Source organism: Hydra vulgaris, chromosome 09, assembly GCF_038396675.1.
Source record: "Hydra vulgaris chromosome 09, alternate assembly HydraT2T_AEP".
Lineage (NCBI taxonomy): Eukaryota > Metazoa > Cnidaria > Hydrozoa > Anthoathecata > Hydridae > Hydra > Hydra vulgaris.
Genome location: NC_088928.1, coordinates 23,594,267 through 23,617,500, shown reverse-complemented (window position 1 = coordinate 23,617,500; position 23,234 = coordinate 23,594,267). Strand labels below are relative to the sequence as shown.

The window sequence follows — 23,234 nt, the reverse complement described above, 5'->3', positions numbered from 1 at the left end:
GTTTCAATTGAGCATGAAGTGGCCAACGCACTTGATTTTGATGATGTCATTAGTGACTTTGCCTCCAAAAAAGCCAGAAAAGTGATCTTGAACTGAAGTTTGTGATTGTTGTTTGTGATGAAGTTTGTCATTGGTGACAAATTGTTCTTTTAACTTGATGCGATAAATTTTGTGATCAATAATTAATTTTTTTTCATGTAAATATATATATATATATAATGTGTTTTTTGTATATTTTTTTGGGAGGGGGGCGCAATTTTAGTTGCTTGCCCGAAGCGCAAAGTTGGCCTGGTACGGCCCTGTGTGTGTATATATATGTGTATATATATATGTATATATATATATATATATATATATATATATATATATATATATATATATATATATATATATATATATATATATATATATATATAAATATATATAATATATATATATATATATATATATATATATATATATATATATATATATATATATATATATATATATATATATATATATATATATATATATATATATATATATATATATATATATATATATATATATATATATATATAACAGCGCGTCTTTGTTTTAAACTTTTAACCGGCTTTGTTTCCGTTACCTCTTTTTAAGAGTCCAGATAAGTTTAGTAATTATTTTTGCAACCGGTCGAAAAGAATTATTGGACAATTTTGCAAATATCAAAATGTCAAGAGGCACAAGTGCAGGTTATGATAGATACATTACTGTTTTTTCTCCAGAAGGTCGACTTTATCAAGTTGGTAAGGGAATATTACCATAATTTTTTTTATTTTGGATTTTAAATTTAAAAAAAAGATCGGTATAAATGGTCCATCAATGAAAAGCGACTAAATATGTAGAGTTGTAGATTAGCTTTAATTTCATTTAAAAAAATGCTTTAACACCTTTGGTTTTTAAATGTTTCATATATATTATATAGATTCGTTTTTAGGTTGCTCTAATGTATAAATATATAATTTTAAAGAGGATAAACAGTGGAGTTAACCTCTATGACTTTAAGTGCTTTGAGACTAATACTGCATAAAAGCAAAACAATGAGTTAAAAACTAGTTCTTTGAAGTAAGTTAATAAAAATAATCTTAAAGTAATAAATTTTTAAGGTAAAAACATATTATAAAACTCAAAATGTTGTTTTAATGTCTCAAGAGACTTAGTACCATGCTATATCTTCAGAATTACAGAAAATATTGTGTAGTTTTATAAAATAGAATTGCAAGTTCAACAAAGTAAACAAAAATAAATAAAAAGGTTAAATTAATATCGACGGTAACATTAATAGTAGTAGTAATAATAATAATAATAATAATAATAATAATAATAATAATAATAATAATAATAATAATAATAATAATAATAATAGTAATAATAACAATAATAACAATAATAATAGTATTAATAATAATAATAATAGTAATAATAATAATAATAATAATAATAACAACAACAACAACAATAATTACTTATAATATTATTATAATCTAAAATTATAAGTACTATTAGAGAACAATGATAAAAACATAAAAAATATTTTTAATATTTAAAATAATAAATATTGTAAATACGAGAGTTCAATTATTATAAATAATAGTAAATTACTTCCTGACATTAAAGCACATAACAAAAAAAAATCACTTATACATTGTATAAGTTATTCACTTTAGGCAGTTACAGTAGTGAAAGAAACTATTAAGAAACTCAAACAATATATTTGTTTGAGCATGTTTAGTACTAAGTAATCAAGGTAAGGATATTTTTCTCCAGATATTTTTTTATTGACAAAATATACTAGTTCTGTTGGGAGATTCATTAATGTTTTATAAAAAATCCTTTTTAATTGTATTGAAATAAAAATAGTAAAGCTTACCATTCTCTGTGTTTCTAGTGTGATTTTGTTGTATTTTATTTATTTTAATGAGAAATTTTAAAAAAGACTTTAGTAGTTTATTTTGAAGATGATCAAATACTATATAAGAAATTATAAAACTTTACAAGATTGTGGAATTTTAGGATTTTTAGTTCATAAAATACTTGATTGCTAACTTATTTCAATCAATCAAATTTATTGACAGGCTCAAGGCCCAAGATAATAAATATACAATGGTTAAAATAAAGTTAAATCTGAATTGATTGGGAGTCCCAATAAAACTTTCATTAGCAAGTGAAACAAAAATATGTTCCAAATCTTGGGGGAAAATGTAACCAAAGCAATTGGACGATAATTAGCAGAATCAGAGATGTCACCATTCTTTTCTTTAATTGCTTTAAGAAATAACAGAGTGTGAAGTAGCAATATGTCCATGACAAAGCTAAAAGAAAAAAAAACACAATGGTAATATATTAAAGTAATTCGAGCTAGCATAAAGATAATGTTTCAACTGAAGTCCATAATGGTCAGCTGAAGAACGCATCTCTAGCAGCCTTATGAGCATCTTTTACATAATCTGTCTAATCTGGCATAGATTGTTTTTTATTGAAACCTGATTTAGAATGGTTAAGACACTAAGGTTAAGATTGAGTAAGACATTTAATAATGGATGTTTACCTGAAATAAAATTAAGATTTTTGAAAGAAAAAAAATCTCTTTGAATGACTTATTAGTTTTCCCTTTGAAGATGTTTATTACATTATTACAAATTGAATTTGTTATCAATTAAATTTGTTATCAATTAAATTTTCTTATCAATTAAAATTTGTTATCAATTAAAGTTTTCAAGTAATTTGTCATCCTTGTTGGAAATGAAACAAAGGGAAGAAAGCTATTCAAAGCAATGGCATTAATTTAACCATAAAAGTTGTTATTTATATTAATTTATGATTAAAAACCTTTTTACATAACTATGTCTTGAATTGCTAAATTATTAAGCTCTACAACACATTAATGATTCAATATCTGATTCTAGCAAATTCTTACAGCATTGTTATTTCATTTAATTGTGAAAGACTCATTCGATGTAAGACATTATGCCAATTTTCTCAAGGTTTATGCAAAGTTGAGTCTAATTCAAGTGCATAAATTGTAATAAAAATATAGTTGTTAATTATTGTGTGCATATATATATATATATATATATATATATATATATATATATATATATATATATATATATATACACATATATATATATACATATATGTATATACATATATGTATATACATATATATATATACATATATGTATATACATATATGTATATACCATAGATATATAAATTACTGGATACGGCATAGGCATATAATTTTGGAAAATATTTTGAAGCCGAGCTATCGTTGAAAAAGTGACGTAGAGTGAGGCAAAACAATTCGTAAATAGTCGTTTAATAAAAGTAATATGTAAATAATATATATATTGTAAAGCATATTACTATTACAAAAAGTTTATTAAAAGTAATATATATTAATAAGCTTCAAGAGAATTTGTTTATTTGTATAATTTTAATTATTAGGCTCATGACTTGAGGCTATTAACAATTTATCAGCAGCACCTGAGGATTTGATAATGAGCTATTTAAAGTGAAGTTGTACTAGCAAATAAAATATACAGTTTAAATTTTAACGTTATACTTTTATTAAATATTAATTTGGTTTCAAAAAATGGTGTTTTCTGAAGACTAACTAATCATTTTTATATACATCTATATCTATGTATATTATATTTATTATAATATATACCTATATTTATGTATAAAATACATGTTTGGAATATCGTGCATTGACAAAGTACTTATTTTGTTGAATCAAGGTATTTTTTCAGTGTTTTTCTTTTTTAATAAAAATACTATATGTTATTTTATAGTATATATATATATATATATATATATATATATATATATATATATATATATATATATATATATATATATATATATATATAATGTGGATATTAATTTCTTTCACTGATTTTTGAACAACACAAGTTTAGTTAGTTTGTTTCGAACTTGTGTTCCTTGTATATAACTTGTTGCACAGGATGAGACATGGTATAAACGTACATCTAAATAGGCCTCTATAATTAAATTGATCAGTTTAACCAAATGATTATCTTCCACTGGGAGTTCCTGAATGTGACTTGTAAGTCCTTTAAAAATTGCTTTAGAAAATAAATAGCGGCGGATAGTTAATTTTAAATGTGGAATAGATTCCATAAAAAGTTGTAGTTCTTTGATTTTTGATTTGTCTGGAATGCTTTGTCTTATAAACTTTTCAACAAAAGAACAAATTACAATAACATCTTTTGATGGATGAAGTAGACCACCTCTGCTTTTTTGATCAACGAGTAAACTTTGTGAATTATCATCCGTTAGAGATGCAGAACAGGCTTTACATTTAATAGATCTTCTTAGTTTTCGACTAACAAATCCACCTATATACTTCACTACTTCTTCGGAATATTCAGATAATTGGGATGGTTCCATAATACTTACTGGTGTAAAATCCTCATTAGCTATAAACACAGTTGAATCATTGTCATTTAATTTACATTCTTGATGATTCACAATTTCTTTTGTTACAGAAAGTATTTCTGTAGCATCCTGAGCTAAACAATTACCAGTTTTTATGTTTCGTAATGAGTGATGTACCAACAAACGTCGATATGTTGTCATAAACTGTTTTGCTGATGGATTGTTATTGAAACCACCTTGACTTCTAACAGCACTAAAGAACATTTCAATATGATCTTGACTCAGTTTGTATGTCAACAAGAATTTAAATTGGCTTTCTGGAGTTAAAATCAAGTATCGGCTAAGTTGAATTACTGATTGGAGGCTAAACATAAATCCAATGAAGCCAGTTTTTCGGTTTGTTTTATAAATTAAGTTATCAGCAATGTCTGTCAAAGTGGACAAGTACTGACATACCATATTGACAAAATTTGTACAGTGTTCCAAATTGCTTGAAGAGATAGGAGCTTTATAATTTTTACCAATAAAATTCCGACTGTTTAATAAATCAAAACTTTTGTCTATAAGCTGAATAAAATTGATAGTTGGTCCACAATCTTGAAACTCTTTTAATTTTAACTTGTTTGCACAAAAATCAAGAGCATCTGCAACACTTTGACTTAGGGTTTGTGCTGCCAATTTCACTTTCATTTTTTGTTGTTTCCATTCAATATGGTGTTTTTTCAGTTTATTAGCAGCATGAATTCCTTCTTTTGATTGAAGCTCATACAATAGTTCAATGAAAGCATAATTAATAATACCATTGTTATTGTCTTTTAGCAATTTCTTTTCACCAAAGCAATTTCTAACTAATTTTAACATATGGCAAGCATCAAGAATTAAAAATACTGGTTCTTCACTTACTGGATGTTTAAAGTACGGTTTCAGATTTTTTATATCACTATAGTCAGCACCAAGAATTTTTATCATAGATAAATTTGCAGCTGTACCATCAAAAGTTAAAGAAATAACTTGAACTCCAGTTTCATGAACTTTAATGAGACATTCAGAAATAATGTTTGCTTTCTCTTTTGAATTAAGTCCATCTGTTAAGAAATAAGCTATTGGGATTTTCCAATGTCCATTAACAGCAACTAACAATAAAACAAAAGCTTCTTTAGCAACACCAACACTGTCATCGTTAAATCCTGTTCCATAATTAACAAAGCCATAGGATGTATGCCCATCCCAATCAATTTGCTTTCGAATTGACATTTCGTCCATCATCAAACTGCATACAATTTTTTTGGTAGATTCATTATTTTTCAATTTTAAAATTTGGAATGCTTCATGCGTAAAGCCTGGCTGTCCATTAATACTACTATACCATTTTCTCAAAGTGTCTGGGTGAGGAAGACAAGTATTGAAGGACTGTCTGACATAATCATATGCTTTTGCTGAATAAAAATGCAATGTTAATGCAAAAGTTCGCAATGATGGAGAGTATTTTAATTTGCTTTTGGATTTCAGTTCTCTTTGAATTAAATCTTTAACACCAGGATTAAGACGATTTAAAGTTGCTGAGGCTTCATCACTAATTAAACGTTTTTCTTGTAATTCATTTATCACATTTTGAAGTTTTGCAACTTTTTTTTTGAGTCTGCGCTTTTGTTGCATTACATATCTGATACGTTTTTTCTGTAATTTATAAACATTTAATACAAATGACAACTTCTTGTTGACAGTTTGCAAATTGTCTGAATCATTCTCCATGCAATCTTCTACACTCATTTTTTTATTTGTACTAATCACCTTTTCTTCATAAGTATTCTCAAAAACTGTGTCATTTTTTTCTTTCTTTATCTGTTTTTTCAGCATTCTTTCTGTTGGTGCTTTTCGAATTTTACTAGTGGTTGTTCTAAAATGTTTTGGAAAATCAAAAATTGTTGGTATTGCATCAGGTTTCAGATATTTTCTCAAACAGTAACCTGATGTTTTGCTTTCGTCAAAGCAATTTTTAGAAAAATGATCTGAACAAATAAAACTAGCGGAAGAGGGGACAAAATTCTTTCGTTTTGTTGCAAGAATCCATGCTGCTCTTTTATCTGGATTCACTGGAAATCTATTTAAAAATGGATTGCTAGGATTCAATATACATACAGTGTTTGTCTTTTAAAATCAATATATTAAACTTCTATTGAATCTTTAAAATCAAAACATTTAATTTATATAGATACTAAATTCTTACCTATGAAAACTTCTGGAAACCCCTTTAGCAGATCTAGCTGTACACCCAAAAGCACTGCACGAATTAACCATTTTAAAACAAGTACTAAATCTTTAAATATATTGTACATAAATATATATGTATATTATAAATAAATATATTATACATAAATATAGATGTATAATTTTATATTCAATATTAGTCTCGTAAAACTCCATATAAATCTTGCATTATACAACCATATACAAGTTAGTTAGGTAATTCATGACATATTATTTTAATAAAACTTTTATTTGCATTGCAGTATTAAACTAATAGTATTATACTAATATTGAGTACTTGAAAAGCTTTTTCTTTTTTTTTTTGTAGATTTTTAAATCTTATAACTAAGATTTATTTTATTTAGATCATCTGTAATTAAAATATATATAAACCATAAATGAATTTAAAATTTCTTTGAAGTTATTGTTTTTATGCAATACAAAATATAACTTGAAATTAAATTGTAAACATTGTTCAATATATACGCTGATTAAACTATATTTTTCTGCCTCACTCTACGTCATAAAGGTAAAGTTTGCCCGGCTTCAATTATTTCTGCCTATGCCGTATCCAGTAATTTATATATCTATGGTATATACATATATATATATATATATATATATATATATATATATATATATATATATATATATATATATATATATATATACATATATATATATATATATATATATATATATATATATATATATATATATATATATATATATACAGTTGCGGACAAAACTACGTGAACGATTGCAGATAGTTTTTTGAAACAAAAGTTTCAACACCTTAAAAAAAGTTTTTTCTCTAATACTATATATGATTGGATAGAGCGTTTTTTGCTCTATAAGATTGTGTAAAGTGTATTCTTTAATAATACGTATAAAATCATACATGTATAAACTTTAAAATAATTTCGAAAATTTTGAGCGACAAAACCACGTGAACGATTTATAAAAGCGTCATTTTTGATGCAAATTATATTATATTCACATCGAAATCAGTGCTTTTAAAAATCGTTCATGTGGTTTTGGTATTCTAAGAACTTACAATCATTTAAATTTCTCAAGATTATTCTGTTTAACATCAAAAAATTAAAAAAATTAAACTATAATGGTTCGTCAAACTGATTCAAAAATTGAAAGCTTGGTTTTGCGTTTGCGCAAAGAAGAAAAATGGTCCATTGGGCAAATTGCAGCTCATGTGAAGATGTCAAAAGGTGGAATACATAAAATTATACACCGAGAAAAGAGCAAAAAGATCGTTAAGAAAGGTGGTCGTCCACGTATTACGGATAAGCATTAATATTCCTTTAATTTTTTTTTTTTAATATTTAATCTTAATAATATTAATGTTAATGTTAATTTTTAATGTTTAACATTTTATTTTTTAGTACTGATCGAAAAATTGTGCGAAAATCTCTTGAGAATCCACATTTGACAGCCCCTGAAATTTGTCTGCAAACAGGCATGGAAAACGTAAGCACACGAACGATTCAAAGGCGTTTAAACAAAGGAGGTCTTTATGGGCGCAGACCTGCAAAGAAACCATTCCTTAAGCCCAGGCACGTCAAAGATCGCCTACAGTTCGCTAAAGATCACTTAAACTGGACGGTTGAAAATTGGAAAACAGTTTTGTGGTCGGATGAAAGTAAATTTAACATGGTTTGCAGCGACGGTCGAGGTTATGTTAGGCGTCCAGTAGGTAAAAGATTTGCAAAAGAGTATACAATAGGAACTGTAAAATTTGGGGGTGGCAATATAATGGTTTTGGGGTGTTTCTCCTGGGCTGGAATTGGTCCGTTGTACCGTGTAAACGGTATAATGGACCAACTACAGTACAGGGAAATATTATCTAATCAAATGTTGCCACACGCTTTAGAAAAAATGCCTCACAATTGGGTTTATCAACATGATAATGACCCTAAACATACAGCTTTGACTGTAAAAAATTGGCTCATAAATAATAGCATAACGGTTTTGAAGTGGCCTGCCCAATCTCCTGACTTAAATCCAATCGAAAATTTATGGGTTGAAGTTGAGCGACGCTTGGGAGGTCGCAAATTTCAAAAACCGAATGAACTTTTTCGAGCCGTACAGTATGAATGGGAGGCATTACCAAAACAGTTACTAGAAACTCTTGTAGAATCTATGCCAAGACGGTGCAAGGCCGTTATCGATTCTAAAGGCTATGCAACTAAATATTAATGTTTTTTTTTTTTTAGAACCTATTATTTGTTGATGTAAGTAAAATTATTCTTTTACGTTTGTATAATTGTTCACATGGTTTTGTCGTGCAAAATATTTGATGCTTTTTGAACATTTAGATATGTTTAATTTTAAACAAATTATTAGAGAATACACTTTACACAGTCTTATAGAGTAAAAAACGCTCTATCCAACCATATATAGTATTAAACTATAAACTTATTTTAAGACATTGAAAATTTCATTAAAAAAAACTATTTGCAATCGTTCACGTAGTTTTGTCCGCAGCTGTATATATATATATATATATATATATATATATATATATATATATATATATATATATATATTTCATTAACTTTAACTAACTAGACTACTTATAAATACACTTTTGTTCAGTTGTTTTAATTAATTTATACTTAGAATGTTTAAATTTATTAATACAAAAAAAAACTTTAAATCTTTCGATTTATTTGTCGAATGTTCTATTTTTAAAATAGAATATGCATTCAAAGCGATTAATCAAGGAGGTACAACTTCAATTGGAGTTCGTGGAAATGACTGTGCTGTTGTTGTAACACAAAAAAAAGTTCCTGTAAGTTATTTATAATATATTAAATTTTATTTAATAATTTGTAATGACTAACAAAGGTAGAGGATTTCTGAAGGGTGCGGGTTGAATTAATTTTTTTGGCACCTTTTCAATGTGGATGCTATTGCATTTCATACAAAGATTTTTTTTATACGGATATACAGAATTCCTGATATTTCTGGTAATTTTCAGTTTTCTGAAATGCATGCCAAAAATATATATTTTAAAAGTATTTTAAATTATTCTAACATTTCAAGCTAATTTTATAAGAACTTTTATAAGAAATTTTATAAGAAATCTTATAAGAACTTTTATTGTTATTTAGTTGTTAATTTATCATATGCTGTTTTGGTGTTGAATGCTTTTAGTTATCAACAATCTTTCCCAAAAGATTGCTTTAGAATTTAACATTTTTTAGATAAATCATGGATTGTGATTGCTTTTTTTGATAAGAATCTTTTTAATAGAAACGAATTGATTGTTATTGCAAAAATAATTAGAGAAAATGTTCCAAGGATCTTTAATTGTTTAAACATAACAAAATTCACAATTGATATTTGTAAACCATCATCATCAGCATTAACAAGGTCATTAAAATATTCAAAAAAAAATTTGACTGTTTGAAATCATTTGTATTTATAGAGAAATAGACTGTGTTATGGTTGCTGGTGCTGAAAAGATACTCAGCGGAAATAAGACTAAACTAGAAAACATTATTTGAAATGATTAGATCAAGAATGTTGTTTTTACAAGTGGGTTCTTAAATGTTTGTACAAACGATAACTATTGACTAAATTTTAAAAAAAGACAAGCATTTTTTGTTTGGTGATACGTAATTCAGCCATTTAATTTTTGATCAATTAAAGTTGCCGACAATAACAAATTAAAATAAAGAATGATACAGTTTATATATTATCAAAGTTATAAGTTTGATATAGGCCATTTTGACAATGGAGTAAAAAGATGGGTATAAGCATGTGGTTAAACAAAGATTGTTAGAACTAAAACTTAAACATTTTCTGCCTGGAGGATCGTATATAAGACAATTTCTAAACTAAACATTTTCTGCCTGGAGGATCGTATATAAGACAATTTTGTATCATGTGTGTATCCATAATATCTTAAAAATGTGTGTATCCATAATATCTTTAATATAAATGTGTGTATCCATAATATCTTAAATATTATGGATACAAATGTGTGTATCCATAATATTTAAGATATTATGGATACACACATTTTGATTTTAACAATATAATTTAATCAGATATTCTATTTTGCAGTTTAACCATAAAATTTACCAATAACAAGCTTGATCAGAGATAGCGTGGAATTACAAGCTATGCCTGACTGTGCTTATAATTTTTTGTTGCGACAACTTGCTTACAGCTTGTCAGATGTTTTATGAATATTTGAGTTAATGTATGTCCAAATAAAAGTTGACTTCAAATACATGTTAAACAAAGCAATAACTTACTTTTATTAAATGTTTACAAAAATAAATTTATATGCAAATTTAATACAAAAATTTTTAATCTCTTTTTTAAGCTGTAAAGTTTATTATAGGTAGATTAAGGTATTATGAACGACTTAAGTGAATATTCTAATATTTTCAAAAATAATTATGCTGGATCCAAAATTTTTGCTAATAAACAATTTTTAGGAATCATTACTTATGATCCACTTAGATATTTGGACACCCAAAATTTTTTCTTAAAAATAAAGAGGTTTTAAAAAGTAGCAAAAGTATTTATGTTACTCAGACCACTTGGTAATATGAGCGCTTTAAATTAGCTCAAAAAAATAACATTAATAAAGTAAAAAAACAGTTATAACTAATTTGTGGAATATAATGATTCGTTATTTACACATTTATCATTTAATTTATCAAATTTTAATTTATCAAAATTTAATCAAATTTTAAGCTACTTTTTATTGAAACAGTACTGCTTTATTTTACACATTAAAAAAAAATTTAGTTTGCTATTTTTTCAATTTTATTAATGCAAACCTTTAAATGATAAAATTAAAAAAATTTTAAATTTAACTTAAAGATATTTAGTATTGTTAAAATATTAAAACTTTGTACCATGTTTTGTTTTAATTCAAAAAGCAATTAAAACCACTGCAATTTTAGGACTTTAAACTAGGTAATTTCAATAAAAAGTACTGGGTAAAGAACATGGTACAAACTTTTAATATTTTAACAATACTAAATATTTGAGCATGTTCACATTACACAAAAAATGGTATCTTTAAATAAATTCAAGACTAAATGTTTCTATACATTGTTTTTCAAACAAAAAAGGGATGGATTTCTAGATAATATATTTTTCTTTATAAAAAACTCAATATTTTAGCATCAAAATTTTGCACCACAGATTTATTCATGTGAGATGATAATATTTAAAAATTGCTAAAAATTTAACGTTTTAATTAGATGAGAGCCGCTAATTACTGCATATATATTTACACTAATTATACTGATTTCTGTTATTAGCACATAAGGTTGTTTCAAACCATACAAATCAACTTTAACTTCACTGCTTACATTTTAGAAATTTTTTAGTATGCTCATATTACCAAGGTGCTAATATGACCCCAATCTACCGTACTGCTATACTACTATAGTAAATTTTATTAGTAAAATACATAATAAGTTTAGTAAGTTATCTAAAAGTTATATTTTGTATAAATTATATAAAGTTTGTTGGTAAATGTATATTAATTTTGTTTATTTAAAAAGTCTATATTTTTTATGATAAAAATCTTTTAAAACAGATGTATTTTTATACACAAAATACAGTCATGCATTGAGTTATTACATCATTGTTTTGCAATAAAAAATTTCAACAATCATTAAAGTTAATAAAACTAATAATCAAATAAACAGGTAGGAATATACAGGTGACTGAACACCATGCTAGAGGTTTAAGCAGAATACAAACTTACATGTGCTTACTTACAGGTGAATATACACCACACCAGATGTTTAAACAGAACAAAAGTGTATAAAAATATAAGGGGAACCAGAATGTTGTGCCAGAAGTTAGCTAGAACAGAATTATAATTAAAAAACCCGCTTACTAAACATTATCAGCAGTATTGTGAATAGTAAGCGTCCAGGTCCCTGGCCCAGGCCCCTACTAAAAATGCGACTTTTTCAAACCCAGCCCGGGCTAAACTATAAGATTTAGCAGGGGTTGATAGCCGGGGCTAGAAAAAAATTTGTAATACCTTATATATTATAATTTTATGCTGATATTTACTACTTATTAAATACTGGCATATATTTATATATTTTCAAATTCTAATTTGCTTCCAACAAGATTGCAAGCAACCACTATTAAGTTATGAGTTACTTTAAATAGAGAATAAGTAAAAATACTAGGAAATGGTTAACTAAAGACTTGAAAAGTTGTAGATTGTATATAAAAGAAAAACATGAAGATGGTTAATAGTTAAAAGGTTTTTTTAATGTGCAAGGATAAAAACTGGATTAATAAAAGTTGTAGATTGTATATAAAAGAAAAACATGAAGATGGCTAATAGTTATAAGGTTTTTTTAATGTGCAAGGATAAAAACTGGATTAATAAAAGTTTTCATAGCATGAAGGGACAGATATAGTAAAAGGATGCAACTTGTTCAATAAGAAACAAGCAAGAATGAGTTTTTCAAAATAGAGATGATAGCTTGTTTGAGCATTGACCGTGATTGTATTTGTAGAAAAAAGAAAGAATTGCAACCTTACAACAATAGGAGAGTGGCTCAAGCTTTTCAGATAAAGCAGGTCTAATTTATTGATTTTTTTTTTTAATGTTAATTCACCTCCCCAAGGCTGAAAACACCACTCCAGATTAGGAGGCTACTTAATTGTGGTTATAGCCCTCTATCAACTATATAACTCCAAAACATGAACCTTGACATCCAAGGCCGTTGCACAGAGAAAAAAGTTGAGTGCAGTACTACCAGGGACGTGGTGGGGATCGAACTCTGTACCTCTTGCTTATGGCGCGAGCATTCTACCACTACACTATGGCCGCATTACATTTATAATACGCTTTTAGACTTTTTCTGAGAGTAAGAGGCTTGTTATTCATCAATATAGGAATTATGCGGTAGTGGTGTAGTGGTAAAGTGCTCGCTTCATAAGCGAGAGGTTCCGAGTTCGATCTCCACCATGTCCCTGGTAGTACCGCAATCAACTTGTTTCTTCGCGCAGCAGCCTTGTTCGTCAAGGTTTGTGTTTCGGAGTTATAGAGTTGAGAGAGGGTTATAGCCACTTTTAAGTAGCCTCCTCATCTGTAGTGGCCTTCTTGGCCTTGAAAAGGCGAATAACAAAAAAAAAAAAAAAAAATTATATAATGTTGGTTCCTATATTATAAATAAGGAACCAACATTATTGCAATATTTTTTTTGCAGTAAATAAATGAGTTTTATATAGTAAATAATTTTAAGCCCAGAATTTAAATCCATAAGCCACAGCAAGTCTTAGGCTGTTGCTGAAGACCAATTGTAGGATAGTTAGAGAGGTCAAAGTGTTTTCTAGAGTTTTGAAAAATTGGAACCACTTATTTAGCACTTTTTAAAAAGTAAATGTTAAATATTATATGATTATTAAGATTAAATGTTAGACTTACTTTAGGTAATGACATTGTTAAAGACTAACCAAAAGTGCCTAGAACCTAACATCTGATATAAGATACAAGATTTAGTAAACTGAGAATAACAGAGCTTAACATCAGAATGGACTTTTTTACATTGGCTTCTTGGAATAATAAAAGGACATTTGTTCTTAAGATTGAATTTTAATCAATTAAAGTTCTTGTAAAAAAGATGAAATAAATGATTAATAAAGCAACTGCTCAAGATGATGAAAAATATGGAGTAGAAAGAGGTTTGTCTTCAAATTGAAGAGTAGGAATAAAAAAAAAAGAGATGATGATGACGAAGATGATGATGAAGAAGATGATGATGACGATAATGATGATGATGATGATGATGATGATGATGATGATGATGATGATGATGATGATGATGATGATGATGATGATGATGATGATGATGATGATGATGATGATGATAATGATTATGTCGATCATAATGATGCTTATATATGCATGCATATACAAAATATAACATGAATTTTGAATTAAAAAAATAAACTTTAGGATGTATAAATGTCTATGCAGCCCTGGTCACAAACCTGGCCCCGAACCCAGCTATGTTTTATCGAATCCGGCCCCAATCAAATATCAACCCCGGTCGTTTACTAATTGTGAAGCAGTTCCACTTCCTCTTTATAAATTATGTTAACCTTTTTAGTTTAACCATAAAAGTTTGCTTTTAAATATTTTGATGCAATTAAGATTGTGTTTAGTTTGCAAAATAAGAAATTAAATTATAATTCATTTAGAATGTAACATGCTGCTATATATATATATATATATATATATATATATATATATATATATATATATATATATATATATATATATATATATATATATATATATATATATATATTAATTTATAATATTTAAGGAGTGAATTTTCAAAAAGTTTTAAGTCTCAAAAGCAAAAAAATTTGAGTTTACTTCATTTCCAAAAATGGAAGTTTCAAAGTTATTAGTTCGTAATCCTAAGCATTATTTCTTAAAAATCTTCACATTCAGTTATAATTTTTTGAGCTTTGTTTTGTTTTAGTTAAGGGTTGTTTTTTTTGGTTGTTAAGATTTCTTTCCTTTTTTTAGTAAAGTTTTTTTTATAATTGTTCCCTGTCTGTCTAGTTTAGCTATTTTTGCTCAATATTTTAAATGTTCTCAAAACACATAAAAAGCAGTAGTCAAGTTGTTGTAACAAAATATTATATGCATTGTCAGGAATATTAAGTGATTACACACCTTTTCCAATCAAGCCAATACAATTTATTTAGAGCAATAACAAAAGTTAGTTGTTTATCCATTTTCCATTTAAGCTTTATTATTTATTTACTTTAATCTTTAGATTAATGAATTAAAATCTTCTTGGATTGAATTTTTGTTCTTCATTTTTGTCATCACACTTGATATATCTAATACTTTTGATTCATTATTGCCAAAATTATTACATTATTTTTACGTTTCTCTATTTCTTTTATTAGCTGTAACGTTATTTATTAAATGTAATTGCTCTACAGCTTTTTTTTTATGGGGGTTTTTCCATTTACAACACTTGCCCATGGTACATAGGTTGTCGAGTTGACAAGTTCAGCATTTTTAAGCACTTTTATTCTTTCTTGTAACATTAATTTGGAGATGTAGCTCCTTGATTGATGTGTTTAACAATTTGATTAATATATCCTGCTCAGTTTTAATATTATAATTGGTTGATATGTTAATAAGTTTTATGAAATAAAAATTTGGTTCATTGATTTTCATTGATCATTGATTTTCATTTTCCCATTGTTAAGTATTTTAAAAAAAGTGTTCTTACAAAAGGTTTTCTTTTGAAGAAAAAATAATCGTTAAGTTGCAATAAAATGTCTGATAGATATATAAGTGAAAGTCCAAAAAAATTATTCAAGGAAAATATTTTGTTATAAAATATTTAGGTGATTTTAAAGATAACATACTTTTTGTACCAAAATAATACATTTTGTATCAAGTAAATATTATTATTAAGTGAATATTAAATGTTTTAACTTCAACAAGTTACATTTTCTTTATTGTAATTAATAAGATAGTCAATTTGAAAATTTAGTTTATCATTTACTTTCAACAAAAACAAATGTGGTTTTAATACAAATGTTAATAAACTAAATATTTATTTTATGTGCCTTTAATGTAGTATTCTTTGAAATATTTCAATGTAGTGTTCTTTAAAATCTTAAAAATCATTATTACTAAAAAGTTTATAATCCATAATATATAGTTTAATTCGTTTGTAAAACACTGATTTTTCATGTTTTTTGATTTTCAAAATTATATTATTCTGTTCCATAATTAAACTTATCAGGATGTCACTAGGCATACTTATAGACTTAATGGGGTAGTAGACTTGTGGTCAAAAACTTGTCTCATTGTCGAGAGGTTGGAGGCTTGAATCCACCCTATGCCTCTGTCAGTACTGCACTCAACCTGTTTTAAACTAAATGTCAAGTGCTTCATAATAGTTTCTATACCATATTTGAATAAAATCTTCTCAAAAACATACTGAAAAATATAACAAAACTACCAAATTTCTCCGCAATATTGGAGCTTTACAGAACTTTGCTTATTTTAATGTTACTTTAATTGGCACAACGAGAATCACAGAATAAAAATTTTGCAATCAATGATAAGATTTTACCATAAAATGTACTTTAAAGCAAATTATTTTATCTGTGGCCTGGGAAGGAATCAAACATTTTATATAATGCTTTATGATTAAGATAATTAAATTATAAATGTTTTTAATAAACATTTATATATTTAATTTAAGTAAAAAACTATATTGCAGAAACGGTTAAATATGAATGAATTCTGATTACGAAAATTTTAATATAATGTTGTAACTTAATCTTAAAAAACTATAAACACTATTTTGGGCGAAGTATAATTTCAATCAATAACATGCACACAAAAAAAAAATTGAGTTATAATTACTACTTAAAACAAATTAAATCACAGCAAAAAGTACCCAAAAGTGAAAATCCTCGAAACAAAAACTTGTTTTTGTGTACACAAACTTAAAAAGTTTTGATTTTTTTCAATATAAATTAATGTTGGTAATGTAGCTAAAGAAAAAAAAAAGTTGCTACAACTTCAAAAAGAAGAAAGTACCCAAAAAATGTTTTTTTCTATTTTGCATGCTTAATTAAATGTGCATATTGGAAATTATGAGCAAACAAAAAAAAATTTTAATTCAACTTCTAATTATATTTATCTAAATAGTTATCTAAAAAAAGGATAAATTTTCGCTTGAACTAACAAACTATTCAAGTTTTAGTAAAATATTTCGCCAATCTATCATTTCTATGATATATACTTACTGTTTGTAATTATTATTTTTATATATTATGAAAAGTTTACTTTTAGGACAAACTACTTGATGCCTCTACGATGACACAAATGTTCAAAATAACATCAACAGTTGGATGTGTAATGACTGGAATGATGGGTAGGATGTCTTTTCTTCGTATTTATTGATTATTTATCAGAATAGTAAGTTTCCATATTTTGTACATAAAATGTATATAAAAAAACATTGTTATACACTTTGGTTGTAGGTTGGGTTAAGTATGTTGGTTAAAGATTTCAATTGTAGCATTACTCTTTAAAAATAATTGCATTTTTGAAATAAAAATTAAACATAAATGCTAGAATTTATTCATCAAAATAAATAAGGTTTAATATTCATCTTTTATTATAAATAACTTTTTTTTTATAGCTGATTGCAGGTATCAAGTGCAGCGTGCCAGGATGATTGCAGCTGAATGGAAATACAAGTTTGGTTATGATATATCTGCTGAAATGCTTTGTAGAAGAATAGCTGATATATCTCAAATTTATACTCAAAATGCAGAAATGAGACCGTTAGCTTGCTGTAAGTTAATGATTTATCATATGTTTAATTAAATATATTTTACTATTCTTAAATATAACAAATTATGTAATTTAACAAGTGGTTTGATGCTCTATAATGATAAAGAGATTTGCATCACACACTTAGTTGATATATTCAGGAATATTAACATTAAGTTTGCTAATATTATTGACGTGGAGCAGCCGTAGATAGTAAATTGTTCATTGACATCTATCATAAAATGTTATAAAGCTTTTGTACCCAATTCGCACTAAATGTGTTTAAATGTGTTTTAAATAACTTGATAAAGGATATTAAAACAATCTTTTAACAATATTTTATTAAAACAGCTTTTGTCATTCTGGGATTGAATTAAAACCAATTTTAAATTTTGTAGAAATAATTAAATATAAAAATTAAAACTGCAATTAAAGCTTGTTTTATTGTTGGTGTAAATGGGGTATAATTTAATTAAAATGCTTTTTTTGTTAAGATTTACTTTTGGGTTGGATACCTTTCTATGATTATTTGACTTGTAAATTTGTTTTTGCATTTTCTATATCATTCAATTGGCAGAAATTATTCTTTAGGTATGATTTTAATTGGAGTAGATGAAGATGGGAACCCACTGTTGTATAAAACTGATCCTGCTGGATATTTTTGTGGTTATAAAGCAACCAGTGCTGGTGTCAAACAAAATGAAGCTAATAGTTACTTAGAAAAAAAATTTAAAAAAAAAACTTCGTTTACATCCAAAGAAGCCATTGAGGTGTGTAGATTTTATTTAAATATTTACATTTTTTTTCTTTCTTTTTTTTTGAAATACTATATTTTTTTTGTATTACAAAATATTTTATATATTTTAGAAATTGTATAATAGAAATGTCTGTAATTTTTTTTTAAGTTTGGTTTCCAGATTTTACTTTATTTTAATAACTTTAATAACCATTCCCGTGATCCAAAACCTTTTCAAAAAAATAGAGTTTTGACAAGATTATAAATGCAACATCTATAGATACGCTGATTTACTCAAGGAAGAATATTGTGACATTTAAATTGATTCAATTTTTTAACAATGAAATTTTGTGCTATTAAATTATTTTTTTTAATTAATTTTTGTTTACCAAAATAACATATAAATCAATGATACCTCTCTCAAATGAGTATTACTTAATGATTATGGTTCTTAAAGGACAGCAATTGCAGTTTCAGTCAACCAAATTCAGCTGAATTGAAGTTGAAACTGATGAACTATAATAAAAATTATAAATAATACCACTGATTTATTCTTCAACAAAATTATAAACAGGCCATAAAAGAAATTCAAAATGTGGTGGATTTTTTTTAGATAGTCGCACACAAAAAAAAGCATTGTACAGCAGTATGTGAAAGATATTAAAATCGAAATTACTTTAATAAAAGATAGTAAAACCAGATATAGTACTCTTGAAGTTTCCTTGAAAATAGTTGAAAAGTTTGTCAAGCTGTTTGCTGTATAAAAATCAGTCTCATTAAATTAAATGCTATTATATTAATTTCAATACTTATAAGGATATGCTAGCAATTCTGTCTTCTTTAAAAGTTGCTGTTGAAGCGCTAAGCAAAAGAGATGCTATATTATCATGCAAAACGATTGTCATAATTTTAATGAACAAGTTGACATAAGGAACTGAGATAAAATTTCTGAGACGTTTTACTCAAACGTTTAAACCAGAGAAGACATAAACTGTAGGTTTCACTTTTGATGTTTCTGCATAATTTATCTTCATCAAAAGAAAATACATGGTTTTCTTTTCACTAAAAAACGTGACATTAGGCATATGTCAAAAAACTATTTAAACTTATTCCCAACATAAGCAACTACAGGGCGAAGTAATGGTGAAGAGAATGCAGAAATTTTATACATTGGGCCTGAACATGAACCTCATCTGTTTCCTATGAGTTGAATTTAGCAATACAAAGAATTCTTTAATGCCAATCAATGGGGATACTTTTATTTCTTAAAACAAATTTCAAAAATATGAAGGCGCTAGAATAAGATCTAGAAATTTGGATTTATTATATAATGCTCTTATAACAGTGAAACAATTTTCACAGTGAATGAACGAATATTTTCAATATCCGGAATCATGGTGTCAAATTAAAGAACAATACTGAATGACGAATCTATAAATGCATATATTTAATGAAGAGCTATTTTCACTTTTATTTATAAACAAATGATAAATGATTTTTTTTTTTAATTTATATTTTTTAGCAAATTGTTGAATTATTCAAATAATTAAAAAATAGTTATTCGGATATATAAAAAAGTATGAATATGCAAAAACTAGAAATGGTGTTTAACCTTATTCTAGTTTTATATTTTTTTTAAATTTAAAATGAAAAAAGTTGTTGAACCATGCTAACGTTGAATTTATTCTTCATCTAGTGTTTCATTTATTAATAGACTGCAATTGGATGTCTAATGTCGATTTTATCTGTGGATTTTAAGCCATCTGAAATCGAAGTAGCTTTAGTTGATTGCAAAGACGGGTTATTCAAGTAAGTAATTTGAATTTAAAATTTACCCACAAGTCAAATGGTTTTTGTTTTTTTTAATTGTTTTTTGTTTAGAGTCTTAACGGAACTAGAAATAGACGAACATTTGACTTCAATTGCTGAAAGAGATTAAAACAACGCGATTGCTTTTAAAAGTTGACTACGTTGCTTTAGAATAAAAATGTACTTGTTCTGAAATATTTACCTTAGTATTTTTTTTACCATATCATATTTAATGAGTGAACTAAAATAAATAAAACACTTAAGGCTCTTTTTTATTATATTTAATAGTCACAAAAATCGTTGTATAGACATTAATTTCCTTTTAATTAGGTTTTGAATCGTTTTAAATGCTTTTTTTTTATAATTTTCCAGCATTATATTATAGCATCCAGCAATCTTCGTGAATCACTGAAAAGATTAATTTTAAGATGAATTTTAAAAACCCTCAACCACTGTACAAAAATTATCAAAACTAGTTGACAGTTAATAAATAAAAGAATATCAGAATATACGTTAAACAAAAAAGTTTAACTTTAGATGAGTGGACTTAACGATATGTAAATTCAACTCGCAATTGTAAATGTTCTTTATAAAAATGAAACAACTTTATAGAAGATGATTTCAGAAACAGCAACTCAAATTAATCAATTAACATTTCGGTACTAAAAATTTAATAAACTACTTTTGAAGAAAATGTTAGCTATCACCCCATATAAGCAGTAGTATCAAGCCAGCTAGACTGGCTATGTCAAGATTTACCCCCACCCCATTTTATTTCTAGATTCGCCACTGTCTATCCATTCATATTTAAAATGTTAATAAATTCTTCCACATTCATAAACCCTTTTCAGGATCAGAACAAGCACGTTCCTGTTAATAATCTGTGAATATTTGATTTACTGATTATAAATGGAAACCACGTATGTAAATATTTTAATTTGTTCCAATTAAAATTTAAACTAACCTTTAGCTTTATAACAATGGCCAAAAAAAATTAAACAGTGAATAAAACTTCGTGTTGAAAAAAGTTTTCTTAAAAAAAAAAAAAATAGTGATAAAAACTTCGTGTTTAAAGATATGTTTCCTTAAAAAATAATGAAACAGTGATAAAAACTTTGTTTTTAAAGACATGTTTTCTTAAAAAAAGAAATGAGATAGTGATAAAAACTTCATGTTTAAAAATATGTTTTCTTAAAGAAAAATGTAACAGTGATAAAAACTTCGTGTTTAAAGACATGTTTTCTTAAAAAAATTTTAAAAATTAAGTTTTTACTAAAGATTTCCAAACAAAAATTAGTTCATCATTCCTGCTGATTACAATATTGTGATGAATATATATATTTATCACAATATTGTAAGATATAAATTTAATAATAAACAAAAAACTTAATAATAACAATATAACATAAAAACAAAAAACTTAATAATAAACAAAATTATAAGATATAAACTTTAAACGTATAAACTTTTTTGAAAAAATATACATTTATTTTATTTTGATAAATATTAATCGAGATTTCAGTGATCTATTAATAGATACGCAGCCGTATTTATTGAATGTCGGATTCAATAAATACGGTTTTATTTTTGTTTTTAAAATTAAATAATTACATTAAATCCCCCCTTAAAAAATATATTCAAGAAGAAGTAATCAATTCTAAAGATTTCTTTTTATAATTGTGTCAACATATTCCACAAATGTGTAAAAATTTACAGTAGCTAAGACATTTATGAATTCTTGCAATTTAATTTTGATATAAATTGAAGCTTTATTAATTTGAACATTCATTTGTGATGAGCCTTAATAGATGAGAAACATACTAAATGAAAAACGTATAATAATGTAAAGTATTAAGGTATAATAATGATAAGTGATTTTTACTAATATATTATTGCTCTGTTTTTTTAAGTACAATTATATATATAGGCAAGGTGACATTAGTTAGATTATAAAGAGAATGGTAAAACTCAGATAAAAAAACGTCTGATTATAATTCCAGACGTCTTTTTTCAATTATCAACAATTAAGTGTTGATCATTTGCACATTTATTGGACCTTAATATTTACATGATTAAGTAATGCCAGATAAAAAGTGTTATAAGCATCTATAAGAAAAACCTTGAATATTTAAAAAAAAAAGTTTTCTTAAGGTATAAAATGTGCTAATTCATCTTACTTAACTGTCTTATTCAGATAACTTATTCTTGCCCGGGCAATTTGCAACTTTTTGCATAGTTGCACATAGTTAATACTTTTTAGATCGACCCCTTAGTAAAAATATGATAAAGTGTTTTTAGAAACAGTATTATAAAAAAATTGTATTAAGTAAGGTTAAAGTTGTTTTTTTTAGCACCAATCAAAATTTATTTAAAGCATCAATATATATAAAAAGTTTGTAAACCAGCAATCTAGTCGAAACTAAGGATATCAACTAATTATATCATACATTTCATCAACTAAAGATATCAACTGATTATATCATATATTTCAAAAACACTTATGGCGTTTTTGTCTTTTTATGACGAAATTATTTCCGATGAAAATTTTTTGTTGTTGTTCTGAATGTATGAACAATATCAGATGCACAAAAAACAATAACAGATAGCAATAAAACAATTTATCACTTTATTGATTTTATTTCTTTGTTAACAGCCTCTTTT

General features: G+C 26.0%; 1 protein-coding gene across 1 annotated transcript; it reads left to right on the top strand.

The window, feature by feature from the left end:
- The first annotated feature begins 610 nt into the window (after positions 1-610).
- On the top strand, positions 611-20,836 carry LOC100207675 (proteasome subunit alpha type-6). Its single transcript, XM_065805082.1, has 7 exons — positions 611-770; positions 9,393-9,487; positions 17,543-17,624; positions 17,895-18,050; positions 18,620-18,798; positions 20,479-20,573; positions 20,646-20,836. The coding sequence occupies exons 1-7, from the start codon at positions 695-697 to the stop codon at positions 20,701-20,703; spliced, it is 741 nt and encodes a 246-aa protein (XP_065661154.1). The 5' UTR covers positions 611-694; the 3' UTR covers positions 20,704-20,836.
- Positions 20,837-23,234: the final 2,398 nt, after the last annotated feature.